This window comes from Etheostoma spectabile, chromosome 3, assembly GCF_008692095.1.
Source record: "Etheostoma spectabile isolate EspeVRDwgs_2016 chromosome 3, UIUC_Espe_1.0, whole genome shotgun sequence".
Taxonomy (NCBI): Eukaryota; Metazoa; Chordata; class Actinopteri; order Perciformes; family Percidae; genus Etheostoma; species Etheostoma spectabile.
Window position 1 is genome coordinate 29,167,728 of NC_045735.1, and position 14,040 is coordinate 29,181,767.

Consider the following 14,040-nt stretch of genomic DNA (forward strand, 5'->3'; position numbering starts at 1 on the left):
GTGTGTGTTAATCATCAGATTATTACAAGCAGCTAACCAAAGTTTCTTGCCAATATCAGTAGTTTGATTGAATCCTCTTGACTTGTCTTGTCTAAGTTTTCATAAGCTTACATTTCAAAGAATAGAAGGTCTATAAGGGCGAAGCCCCAGCACTTCCACAGTAGAGAGAAAACATATCTATGACCTGAGAAGGTTTTTAGGACTATATATCTTAATATTCAGAGGAAAGAGAACACAAAGATGTGTGTTAGCCTGTATTAGTTAAATGTGAATCCTAAAGGTTAGTGTGGTGTCTGTGGTTGGGGTTCAATAGCATTTAACTGAAAATGAATCTTGTCTTGTGTCATTTCCGCTAATCAATTCATTTTAAATCTCTTATCAAATCTGTGTTGTTTCAGCTGTTACAATTTTAAGTAATAAAGGTCCGAGCTGCAACAATCTGTCAATCGACAAAATAAATTGGCAACTGTTTTGCTAATCTGTTAATAGTTGAAGTTATTTTTTGAGCACAATTGCCAAACATTCTCTTCTTGCAATTTCTCCAACGTGGGGATTTGCTGCTATTCTCTGGTTTTATATCACTTTTAAATCTATTATATTTGGGTCTTGGAGTGTTGATCAGATAAAACAAGACATTTGATGACTTTAGACATTGACTCTGGGAAACCGTGATGGAATTTCAAAAACCTTTTTTTCAAATGTTGAGACCATATGTGAAATTAATCAACAATGAAAATAAACATGAAATCAAAGTTTGACGTTCATTTTTATGATACTCTGGGTTTGTTAGTTTACTTATTTGCTGTTGTATTCTACCCTTTGTTAATCATAAAAGGAGACAAGATACATCGATGAGACGATGTTTTAGTAAGGTTTCAAATCTGGATATTTTATTAACTTCAAACTGAATCCAAAATGCAATCGACTGTTGGAAACCAAGCCCGAGTCAAACTGGGCTATTGTCACGCAGCGGGGAAAGTTTTGATCTGCTGCTCTCTGGCTCACAGGAACACTTACATAACGCTGAGTCCACACCAGCTGGCTCCTCTCTCATCTTCACTTCCCCCCTTTTTCCTGTGTGATGCTGGGCATCAGCTAAACATTCAGTATTGTTGAGTTTTCATCTCCTTTTTTCTCTCTTTTCTTTCCCTTTTCTTTTTGTTTTGTCGTGTGTGTGTGTGTGTGTGTGTGTGTGTGTGCGCCTAGAATTCCAATTTTTTTCTTCTCCTCCCTTTGTTTGTTTGACTATGCCATAGTCTCAACACTCCCCTGTACTTACACCAAAACATTATGCACTTACTGTCTGTTTGTGTGTGTGTGTCTCCATGCATGCTTGACTTGGAGTCCTCTCTCAACATCGCTGCGAGGACTTGTTTGAGTTTAAGTTGAAGAACTGGTTGTGTGACGGTAGCTGGCAACGCCGTGATGACCTGTGGTAGATAGCTCCAGCAGAGGGATTTTCATTCCAGCAAGGTTGTCTGTTTGGAAATAGCGTAGCGTGAGGATGCCAGACTTGTTCCCTTATTATTTCAGTTTCTAACACTTCTCTCCAACATTTCAACATAGGGTATGCATGCTATTTCCACCTTCATTCCTCTATTTAGCAATAATCTAACACTGTATACCCACCTTCACACATGAGAAAACTCCCCAATCCCATTGTTCATGTACATGGCATTCCAGGCATTTCATGGGTAGGACTGCCAGGAACCAAAATGCTGAGGACCCTAAAATCCAGCAAAAAGAGTCATACTCAACGTCTTAATTTAGGAACTCAATTAGGGGTCATTAGAATTTTGGTTTATATGACACTTAAAAAATTAGACCAAAAATCCTTACAAAACAACCTTGAATTATTACGGTATGAATTAGGAGCATGTTCTAATGGTTTGGCCAATTTTAATGAGCACATTTTAAGGGCCATAGCGCAAGGTACATATACATATTCATATAGATGAATTTAAAGTTTGCCACTCCCAAGAAAGCTTTTTACAGAAATATACCATGATATATCTATAGATTAGCAAAGATAATTGGAGAATGAGATAGGTAGCTTGAAGAAAAAAAAACATATTTAACAGACAAATATCAGAATGGTATGAACCTTCTCATTCAACTCTTGGCAAGATGGAAAATAAGCATATTGTCCAAAAAGTCAAATTCTTCTGTGAAACCCCAGGTTCATGAAGCGGAGTGCAGGTTGTGGTCACGGTTGGATGCAGCTTTAGCGTGAATACTCACTGCTCTCTTTCACATCCACTGCTTCTACTTTTTTTCTGAGCCGTCTTTCCCTGCGCTCTCATTCTCATCTTCCAAGATGTTTTACTGGTCGTGGTTGACAGGGTTTAACTTGATTGATTGGTGGACAACGGGCTGATGGGTTACAGTCAAACCTTGTTGATAACCTCCAGACCGTGACTGGATTCTTCAACCAGTCATGACCCCAGGGGCCGTGTGTGTGTGTGTGTGTGTGTGTGTGTGTGTGTGTGTGTGTGTGTGTGTGTGTGTGTGTGTGTGTGTGTGTGTGTGTGTGTGTGTGTGTGTGTGTGTGTGTGTGTGTGTGTGTGTGTGTGTGTGTGTGTGTGTGTGTGTGTGTGTGTGTGTGTGTGTGTGTGTGTGTGATACATTGTTCACTACTGCTTCTTTAACCACTACCATTGGCCATGCTTGAGTTTTGTGTGTTCAGCACACTAATAGACATGCTGGAGTATAAGAAGCTAGTAGGAGTAGGAGCGTCTCAGCTTTGCTGCTGTCGCAGGTTGATAAAACCTCTGTGGGCTGGACCCAAGCTCCTGTTCTTGAAAACACAGACTTCTTCTACAGGTTCAATGCCGCATTAGAGGTATAATATTTCACAATCAGCTCCAGATGTTTCTAACTAACTGTGTGTACTGCTAGACACAGGGTTGTGCTCAGATTAAGGTTCTCATGGGAAATGTAGGCATGTACCAAAGAAACCAGAGGGCAGCCGACATAGAGTAAGGATACGTAGACTGAGCTGAATGTCGAGACTTTTGACTGGCACAGAATCTGAGACGTAATGGGACATTTGATTTATTAATCCAGGTGAATTTGATTAACTGCACAGCTTTTATCCTCTCAGGGGTTGTGTAGCTGAGGTAGCACGAAACCCAATCTCTACTGAAATCAATGAGCCTATATATAATGTGAGGGGGAAGTGGGTGGATGGTGTAGTGTGTACACAATAATTAGCTAATATTGTGTATTTTTAAAACCTATTTTGTACTCCATTTTTGCAAAAATATGAATCACTTTGCTTTGTTTGTAATTTGCAATTACTTGATTATTTTGTTGTAAATTAATCAGGCAATAAGATAAAAATGCTATACTAGTAGGTAATAATTTTACAGTTGGTGACTGGTGAATCATGTCCATGTGGGGGCAGAAACAGGAATGCAGATTGTAACGTTTGGGGCTTTCAACAGTATCCAACAGGAACCATTTGGGAACCAAAAAGAACAAATGAGTTACTCCAAAAATTCAAAACGTGAAAGAAACTTCTGTTAAAAGCTACTAATGTGTCTGAAAGGTTGTGAAAAAAGTTGGAAAAAAAGGGAAGAAAAGCAAAATCCACATTAATGCCGAAAGAGTAGCGGCAATCTGCCTTCATGATCTTTATATCTAACTGGCTGTGAGCCTGGTTACAGTTCTATCTTAAAATTACAAGTTGAAAGTTCTACTGTTCTAAATGTCTTAATTGTTGCATCTGTGTCTAACGTCATTTGCTGGTTGTATACAGTTCCAGGAAAAAAAAATAAAGTTTGAGCCTTGTTCAAATTTGGTTTAAATCAGTTTTCCATTGACACAACACTATGTGCATGGGTATGTATTTGTGTATTTAAGATAACATTAAGTCTGTTTCTTAATGCGTGCAGTAACTACACTGATGTAACCGTGCAGCTCTGTCTGAGTGCGTTGGTCTTGCATTTCCATATTTAGAACAGTTGTTTGATCTCTGTCTGAATCCTCTTGTTATTTAGCTTGTTCGAGAGCACTTTAATGAAGGTTGTTGTCTCATACATCAAGGGCTCCATCGCCAAAACATCCGCCACACTCCAATAAATCCTACTTGACTGAATTAGGTTAATCCCCCTGAATAAAGTATGGTAAGTGAAATGCTATTAAAGCCTTCTGTCTCTTTCAGCGAGGACAGCTACACTGTGATCGACTACGCTCTGAGGGACCAGATCTGGGTGAGTTCCTGCCAGCCCGAGGATCTCAACCTCTCACCGGTCAGAAGCACCGCCGGTATGCTGAGCTCACGGCAAGCCGGCGCCAACCATCTTTTCCGTCTGCGTTTCCGTAGCAACCACTCCGGTGAAAAGGTGCCTATGATCCTGGGGACGGACTTACTGTGAGTGCTTTCTTTACAACCTTTGTCCCACCTCATTTTGCAGTTTTTGTTTCACTTACTATTAGCAGATTTATGATGGCGGCTGTGAAGTATGTGATGAATCATTTTTTCCTCTGACACAATATTACCCGTGGCTCTTTTATATCCATACAAATAGGTCAAGACACTCATTAGGTTTGATATTTTGGTACCCCCTTATCTTTCCTTTATGTGGTTTAAAATGCTTTTCAAGTTGAAGCAACACAATCCCTTTACCCCTCTCTCCTAAGCTCCTATTTCGTAGTCTCTTTTTAGAGCATTACAGGTCACAGGGATATTTTGTTACATCTATTCTCAAACCACAGCCTGAGCCTTACCGCTTGTTGTTTATGTGACATAGGAAAGGGAAGTTTATTAGTCTGTTATACAGTCGTACTGTCTGCAGTCGTCCTGTCGCAGACCGGCTGTACTAGATATTTGTTTTGTTGACTGAGCGTTGTAACCCAACCATCTATTCTGGGAAAAAGCTAATCTCTTTGTTAAAAGTCTGCTGGTTGTAGCTGGCATGTTTTGCATGTGCAATGTAAATGATTACTCATACTCATCCAACCTAGAAATCCAGTCAGCTGGTTTAAGCTCTCTTGATATTTTCTGTACATGTGTTAAAGTTCATACAAAACCCCTCTTTATATAGCGCTCACAAACAAAGGGGATCTGTCCTATATTGGGCTTTATTTTGCACACTCAAACACAAATGCGCAAGCACACACTCAATTTTCGCTGCAATTATTTTTTTGTTGTTCATGAAATTGTTGTGCAGTGTTTTCATGTGCACAGGGCCTGTTCCTCCTCATTCCTGTGTTGTCAGAGAGCCTCCCTCTATCTTCCCATTACAGAAGGTGTGGTTTTCAGCTGCACTGTACAAAATACTGCCTATAAATGTCTCTTTTAAAGGTCATTTTAAAAGTCATATAACCATTCCAATGACTCGGAAGATGTTCAGTTAAGGTAAATTAAGCCAAAGAAAGTTCCCCTCTAACACCCTTTAACATTACCTACTGCAGTGGTTCCCAACCTTTTTTGTGTGTGCCTGTGAACCATTCATCCAGGTTATGTCTTCTTGTGACCGCTCATAAACGGTTGTGTGTCATTTTTAATTTTTTTTAATTATTTTCTATCTGGGTAATTATTTTGACTCCAAGGTTGGGAACCACTAAACCACTGTACATCTCCACTGCAAATACTTTTTTCCTTATTGGAAATTAAACCCTTGTCAAGTAGCACAGCAGTGGGCCACTGGTATTAGCCCACCTGCTGTTACTGAAACCCGACAAAGCGTTTGCACTAATAGTGTTAAGTGTGACTGCTATGGGCCTGTGTAGGAGGGGATATTGGTGACTTTACTTAAATGTGCTGCCTGCTGAGCCTATGTACTGCCCATGTATACATGAGGGGTCTCCTCATCTAGCTGTGTGTGTGTGTGTGTGTGTGTGTGTGTGTGTGTGTGTGTGTGTGTGTGTGTGTGTGTGTGTGTGTGTGTGTGTGTGTGTGTGTGTGTGTGTGTGTGTGTGTGTGTGTGTGTGTGTGTGTGTGTGTGTGTGTGTGTGTGTGTGTGTGTGTGTGTGTGTGTGTGTGTGTGGAAAGCCCCTATACTCCCTTCTTTAATAGGGCTTGGGCCCCTCAGCTAAGAGTGTGAAGGGTGCAGCGCTCCACTCACTGTAGTACTGAACGAGCTGAGCAGAGAAATCCCTGGCAACTATCCAGTGTTACAGTGGTTGCTAGGCATTGTTAAAGCTGTTGCCTAGCAGCGGCTCATTGTTAAGTGGACTGTTTCCCACGACTATCTTCCCCCCCCCCGCCTGTTTCCTCTCTCCCCGACTCTTCTACACAGTTCTGTGTCTCATCTTTCAGACAGCAGCCAGTGTCTGCTGTTTGTTTTTGATGACTAGAGAATAACTTCCTCTTCCTCCGGCCATTCATCCCAATTTAGTGATCTAACCCAACGTGACACATGGAAGTGGTGTTACATTGGCCAGCCTATTTTGATCTTCTATCGGAGTTAAATGAAGCAGAGAGGACAATAATGAGTATGGAAAGTAAGAGCGAGGCTATTAGATTGCTTTAAGAGTGGACAGTAGCCCTGCAACTAATGATTTTCATTATAGACAAAACTACTTGTTATTTTCATTCCTTGTTAAGTTTATGCATGTCAATAAAATGGCAGAAACTTATGAAACATGTCCAGTTTTCTAGAGTTGTTACTTAGTGCATGATTTCTCTATTAAGTGTGTTCAGTGTTAGAGCAGGTATGTGCATTATGTTGCTTGGAAAACAGGCTATACTGCATCCACTTCCCTATATTGTTCACTTCACCACTGAATTTCACAGCAACTCAAGTCGGGTTACAATGTGAAATTCCACACATTCAGACCGTAAGCGAGTCTGTGTTTTTTTTGTGGAAATGAAACCGAAAAAAATCGACTTCTTCTCATGTTGGTCAGTGTGGGAGTTTCAGCTTTCAATTCCAATGGTTTTCTACCTCCTGACCCTTTAAGCTTATGCCATATCTGTGTCTGTGTATCCCTGTTTGAGGTCTAAGAAGCATGCATACAATGGACTGATCTTTGACCGCGGCGGTAACGTAATTCGTCAGGAATCCAGACAGGACAGCTGATCGGAGATGGCACAAGGATGCCTGTGTGCCGTTTTGTGATTCTCTTCTTTTCTGTCTGTGTCCTCTTCCATTTCTCTGTACCCTTTTGTTTGGTCTGCGAATGTCAGCACATCTTCCCCATGACCCTGATGTTGTGTCCTGTCCAGAGTCGGTGAATAGTGCTTCTCTATTAGTGGAACAGAGCAGCTACAGAAGTCTGCAGCAAAACAGATCTATTAGTCAGAAATTAAGCCATAACACAAAGCAGCACTGGTTACGGAGACGGGAGTCTGTTGCACTTCGGCATTGTTTTAAATTTTTCTTACTCAGTCGTTCATTTGGTTGATTTTGAATATCTTACTATGTGTGCTGTTGTTTACGTGATAACAAGAAACTTGCTGATCCTCTACATGGGTGTTTTCCTGGCTGGTCCACTCCGGCGAGAGAGAGGTCATGTTTTTGTCGGCGCAGTAGAAATTGTACCCAAATACTGTTCTGACCTGTGGTTGAGTAAAAACAAGCGAGGGTTTTAGTGAGGAGAGAACAAATTGACAGAACTGAGCAAAAAGGGTTAGGAGGAGAGGTACAGATGGAAAACGGTGGTCTGGTTGTGATTTGAAGTTGGCAGGGGAAGGGAGGTTAGAAAGGGGCTGTCATCACTCTTTATCTGCTTGTGAGAAAGAGGTTTTAAAGAGCAGCAGTAAGGCCTCTATTTTCAGAGGTAAAACAACAATCTTTGACAATAGATTTATGATTCTTGGCATTCTCTTGCACCTTACAATGAATGGTTCAAGGCAGACGGTGCTTTGCTACCTCTCTTTCTTATAGTAAACTGAATAATAGACTGAACCTGCACAGCCTTGTAGTCATGTAGAGGGAAAGAAGGCAAGCACCTGCTGTTTGTACCTTTGCAGTATTCACATGCATGCGTGTAAACACACATACAGTTACAGATCGAAGACTTTTTTTTTTTTTTTTTATGTAAACCTCTTGGTATGTGCCTTACATTCCACAGATAACCATTAAGTGCCTTTTGAACACATGTTGTTGGCTGTTCCTGTGCTCGGTATATTGAATACATGAAGTATTTCAGCTGTTTAAGCATAAGAAAGCGACCTGTCATGGTGGTGTGTTGCGTATGTGCACGTAAATCTGTCGGCATGTGTCCAGCTGTCAAAAGCAACGACTAACAGATGCTGTTCCCACAGAGCAGCTGGGATGTTCAAAGAGCTGCGCATTTAAACACAGAAGTAACCAAAGCCCTTTACTGTAGCGCCACCAGCAGGTTCACAATTGGGGTTCACAAAATTATTATATTATATACTGTAAATATATATATCTCATTATTGGACACTATCGGATGCATTGCCATGACATTTGGTACGCACATTGATGTTCTGTGTTTTTAATCTCAACCCATCATCAGGTCAAAGTTTCTCCAATACTCAGTTAAAGACCAAATACTTGCTAAATTAAAGGACCCATATTGTAAATAATGAGCTTTAGTGTCTTTTTTATTATAAAGCAGGTTGAGGTGCTATATACATACTGTAATAGTATTAACATGTTCAATCCCCAGGGGAATGCACACAGCCCTTATTCAAAAACTGTGCCTTTAAACAAGCCACCAGGACTTCTGTAAGGTTGTAATCTGAAAACTGTATGTAGGTTAAAAGTGCCGTACATTGTTGTTTAAGTCATTCCCCGGCTGCAATAATGGTTCAGACTCTGAGAGTACAAGTGCTGATTACTTCGAAACACTTTTTTGGGATGGGGGCTCAAAGAGACGGGCGCAAAATGTTTTAGAAAGGCTGAATACAGGTATATTTAGACAAACCGTATGGGAAAATTAGAAAATCCATTTCTATCAGAAAATGCTTGTGAATGCTGAAAAGCTTAATTGCCAAATGCTCTGCTAAACTGCATTGCTGAAATAACTGCGTAATAAGGTAAAGTAGTGAGAATAGTTGGAAAAGTGGGAATGGTTTTAATTAGTGGGAATTTACTAGTGCGGTCAGTTAAACACGTTAACACAAATCCATTTTAATGGCGTTCATTTTTTTCATCGCAAGATTAACGTTCTTTTTGGCCTAACAAACTTTGTAGTTTTTTTCACATGCTGTTGCAACAGCTAGTAATGTAGAAAAACTACAACACCACCCCGGCTCTAGCTAGACCGGAAACAAAACAACAGGCTGGATGCTAATCGTTGGACAGCACTAGAATTTACCAGTCATTTATTAAACAAAAGTTGAATTTTTTTTTTTTTAGAAAAGTAAAGTCATGTCGAAAAGGCATAAAAATCAAAATATAGTATATTGAAAAAAGTAATAAAAAAGTCAGTGTAGTTTGTGGGAAACATTTATGATGGTACTCTACTATGGTATAGTATGTAGAAAAAGTCATATTGAGAATAGAACCTGGGTCAGAGTCTGCAGTTGTACTGGCTGGTGACATTTGGAGTGGTGTTACCAACTGAGCCATTATGATAACAAATAGAGAAAGTCCAAGACAGTCATAGCATGTTGAAAAAAGTCACCAATGTATAGTATGTCATATGTGATAAAACATAGTAGTAAAATAGTTGGTTGAAAAAGTTGGTGTAAAAAAAAAGTTACAGTATAGTATGTTGAAAAAAGTGATTCAAAGTCATAGTATAGTATGTCAAAGAAAGTGATAAGAAGTAATAGTATAGTATTTAGAAAAAGTCATATAGTATGTCGAAAGTCATTGTATAGTATTTTGAAAAAGTAATAGTATAATATGTATAAAAGTGATAAAAAAATTAATAGTATAGTTGGTCGGAAAAAGTGATTAAAAAGTCATAGTATAGTATGTCAAAAAATGAATAAAAGTCATAGTATTGTATGGCAAAAGTCGTAGCATAGTATGTTGAATAAAGTGATAAAAAAAGTAATTTTATAGTATGTCAACAAAAGTGATAGTCATAGTAGTGTATGTCAAAAAAGGTCATTAAAAAATCATAGTGTAGCATATCGAAAATAATAATAGTATGGTATCCCGGTAAAGGTGTGTGTATATATATATATATATATATATATATATATATATATATATATATATATATAATGTGTCAAAAAGAAATGGTATACTATGTTGATAAAAGTGATTCAAGTCATAGTATGTTGAAAAACGTCATAGCATATGTTGAATAAAGTGATAAAAAGGTCATATTAACATACTGTATGTGGAAAAACTCATAGTACAATATATTGAAAAGGTTATAGGATAGTACGTTGAAAAAAGTGATAAAAAGTCATAGTATAGGATGTCAAAGACAGTGATAAAAAGTAATGGTATGTAGTGATTAAAAAAAGTCATAGTAATTTGAAAAATGTCAAAGCATAGTATGTCAAATAAATTGGTAAAAAAGTAATCGTATAGTATGTTGAAAAAAGTGATACAAAAGTTATAGTATGTTGAAAGTCAATGTGTAGTATTTCAAAAAAGGTCATAGTACGACATGTTGGAAAAAAAGTGATAAAAAGTCATAGTATAGTATGTTAAAAAAAATATGATAGTCATAGTATTGTATGTCAAACAGTGATTAAAAAAATAATAGTGTAGTATGTCAAATAGTAATAATGTAATCTCTGTAAAGTGATAAACATAGTATAGTATGTAAAAAATGTATTACATAGTATGTTTGATAAATTGATTAAAAAGGTCAATCACAGATGTGGAAATAAACTCATAGTATGTCGGCAAAAGTTTATGGGATAATACGTCGAAAAAAGTCATGGTATATTATGTTGAAAAAAGTGATAAATAAGTCATAGTAAAGTATGTCGAAAAAATCATACTATAGTATGCCCAAAAAGTGATAAATAAGTCATAGTATTGTATGTCGAATTAGTCATAGTATAATATGTCAAAAAAGTGATTAAAAAAGTCATAGTATAGTACTGTATGTCAAAAACGTCATGAAAAAAGTCAAATAATATGACAAAAAAAGTCATTGTATAGTTTGTCAAAAAAAGTCATAGTATAGTATGTTGAAAAAAGTCACAGTATAGTATGTCAAAAAGCCATACTACAAAGGATGACAAAAAAATCCTAAAAAAGTCATAGTATAGTATGACAAAAAGTCATAGTGTATATAGGATAACAAAAAAATCAAAGTCATAGTATGGGGATGACAAAAAGTCATAGGATAGTGTGTTTAAAAAGTGATTAAAATAAAGTCCTAGTATAGTATGTCAAAAAATCATAGTATAGTATGTCGAAAAAAATCATAGTATACTATGTCAAAAAAGGTGATAAAGTTATGGTAAAGTATGCTGAAAAAAGTCATAAAAATGTCATTGTACGGTATGTCTAAATAAGTCCTAGTGTCAAAAAAAATCATAGTATAGTATGTCAAAAAAGTCACACAATAGTATGTTGAAAAAGTGATAAAGTCATGGTAAAGTATGTTGAAAATACAGTAAGTCATAAAAATGTCATTGTATGGTATGTCGAAATACGACATAGTATAGTATGTCAAAAAAACTCACACTATGTCTAAAAAGTGATTAAAAAAAGTCATAGTATAGTATGTTGATAAAAGTCATAGTATAGTATGTCGAAAGTGTGATTAAAAAAACTCATAGTATGTCAAAAAATGATAAAAATGTCATAGTATAGTATGACAAAAAAAGTGGTTGTCCAGACAACACATGCAGTAGATGCCTGTAATTTGTTTTCTATCTCCTACTTGCCTTTCCTAAACTGGAACTGGACAAGCACCCATTTAAAATACACAGGGGTGTTATCCACAGCACAATGCCTGGTTAGATACATGTTTGTGGATCCTGCAACACCAGGGGCTTGAACTCAGAACCTTTAACACCGTAGGCAGCTGCTGCTCCCAGGTAGCCAGAATCTGGGTGATAACACCTCACAACATCTACCAGACAAGTGGCAGGATTTCATGACACTGCAGAATTATTACTGTAAAAAAGTATTTTTTTACTAGAAAATTCTGAGAATTTGTGTTATTGGTTAATAACATAGAGATACCTGTAATTTCTTTTCACGAGCTCAACAAATGACAAACGGATGTATAAAAATGCTCTGGTGTAGATGAGGACACAATACAAACTTTATTTTTTAAATTCACTTTTTCAGATACAATTTTGAAAGTTTGCACACTAAAATCTGCAGCAATTTTTCATATTTCATTTCATATATTTATTATACAGGAAAGTTAGAAAAAGTAACATTACATTACAATGTAAAAACGGGCCTGACTCAGTTAAAAACTGTTTTTCAGCAGGTTCCTGTTCTGCAGAAACATAAAAACATGGTACAGCACGTCAGGACAAACATTAATACAAAACATCGATATAGAAAAATAGATTTTGACAAATGAAATCCACAATACAGTTACATAAGGACAAAGACATTTATACAAAACATCAGCTGGGCTAAACAAATACGGTCTGTGCAAACAAGGCTTGGACAATACATAAAAAACATTTTTAATGTGTGCAAGTGTAACTGTTAAAAAGGAGCTGTTTGTATGCCTTTTTAAAATACGTGATAGATGATAGTGTTCTGATGTGATACGGATATCATTCCAAATCTTGTATATGTAAAAAAAAGATTTCTGACCAAAGTTGTTTTTGTATGGAGGAACTGGAATAAGTGCCTGTGAGACCGACCCAGTGAGGCGCCTGGTCAAGTGTGTCGGAAAAAAGTGCAACAGTGCTGGTAGGCGGTATTTTGAATCTGAAAATAAAATGCAATTGCGTGGCTGTTTCTAAAGTTTTCATAAGTCAGAGCCTTAGAGCGTTCAAGAGCAATACAATGGTGAGACCACTTTGGAAGGTTACAGTGAATCTTTGCAATGGTCGAATGTTGAATTTGAATTCAAATCAAAGATTTAGTTTGGAAGGATATGCTGAATTTCTTTACACTACTGTATGCAGAAAAATGTTTTTAATGCACTGTGCGCTCGAATTTTAATATGTCAGAAATCTGGGAGGAGTTTAGCAGTTTTTGCCAAAAGTACAGGGATGGACTTCAAAATAGCTACAGGGTAAAGGCGGTTTATGGTTTCTTCTCTATTGGGGCTACAGTTTGATGTAAGTTGCGACATTGTAGCACGTACGGCTGATATGTTATCCATTATTTAAAATTTAAACTTTGAAATGGCTGTTGTAGCGCCACCATCAGGACAAGTAGCACACACAGCGGACAGATTCAGGTTGGCATAGGACTGGATGTGTGCAAAGTTTGGTGAGTTTTAAGGCATGGGAACATGGATTTCTTAGGAAGATAAGTATATCGGCAAAAACAATGCATGGCTGCTCGGCCCCTAACTATGAACAATGACGTCACTTTATTTATGACGTATTTAGTGACGATTTCTCACCTGGACTATGGACTACACCAGAAAATATACATTTATATATTATTTAAATGGCATTGGAGTAATTGAACGTATTGGAAGGTACAAAAGAGAGGTGGTTGGCTGATTCCAAAGGTCGCACTTTATCAGTCATACTGTTGTATTGTGGGTACACATCGATGTTCTCTGAGTTTAATGGTTTTATTGGAAGTGATTGTAATGAAGGTTTAAGGTGGTTTCATACAGTCCAAATAGTTGAGGAAGAAGGACGTGACCCTGTGTTTTACAGCTCATGTGTCCGGAAAAGGATCACAACAGTATGTCCACAATGGAACTACAACAACGAGTTCTTACTCATGGGACATGCTGGTTTCAAAGCTGTTGAGGTTCTAAAGAGCGTCCACACAAACACTGCTCTGTCTGCATGATTCAAGCTGAGTCACAGGGGGCCTCAATTACCCCCTCCGGTTCATTTCCTGAACCCCCTTTATCTCTCCCTCTTTAAATCCTTCAGTAGTAAATGAGAGCAGGTGAAATTAGAGATTGAGTTTCATGGAATCTGACCTGTGAGATCCCACCCAGTCTCTCCCCCCCATCCATGAAACAACAAGAGAGAAGGAAAGCAAAAGCAGGTCTGTTCCTTCCTGGGAATCAGCCTTGTGCTTGTTCTCAGTTCCC

At 37.8% G+C, this 14,040-nt stretch overlaps 1 protein-coding gene across 1 annotated transcript in view; it reads left to right on the forward strand.

The window, feature by feature from the left end:
* LOC116674513 (rho guanine nucleotide exchange factor 26) overlaps nucleotides 1-14,040 on the forward strand; it is a 30,619-nt gene that overhangs the window by 13,867 nt on the left and 2,712 nt on the right. The window contains exon 12 of the mRNA XM_032506948.1: nucleotides 4,166-4,375. Coding sequence (XP_032362839.1) covers nucleotides 4,166-4,375 — 210 coding nt within the window. The remainder of the gene's footprint in view (nucleotides 1-4,165; nucleotides 4,376-14,040) is intronic.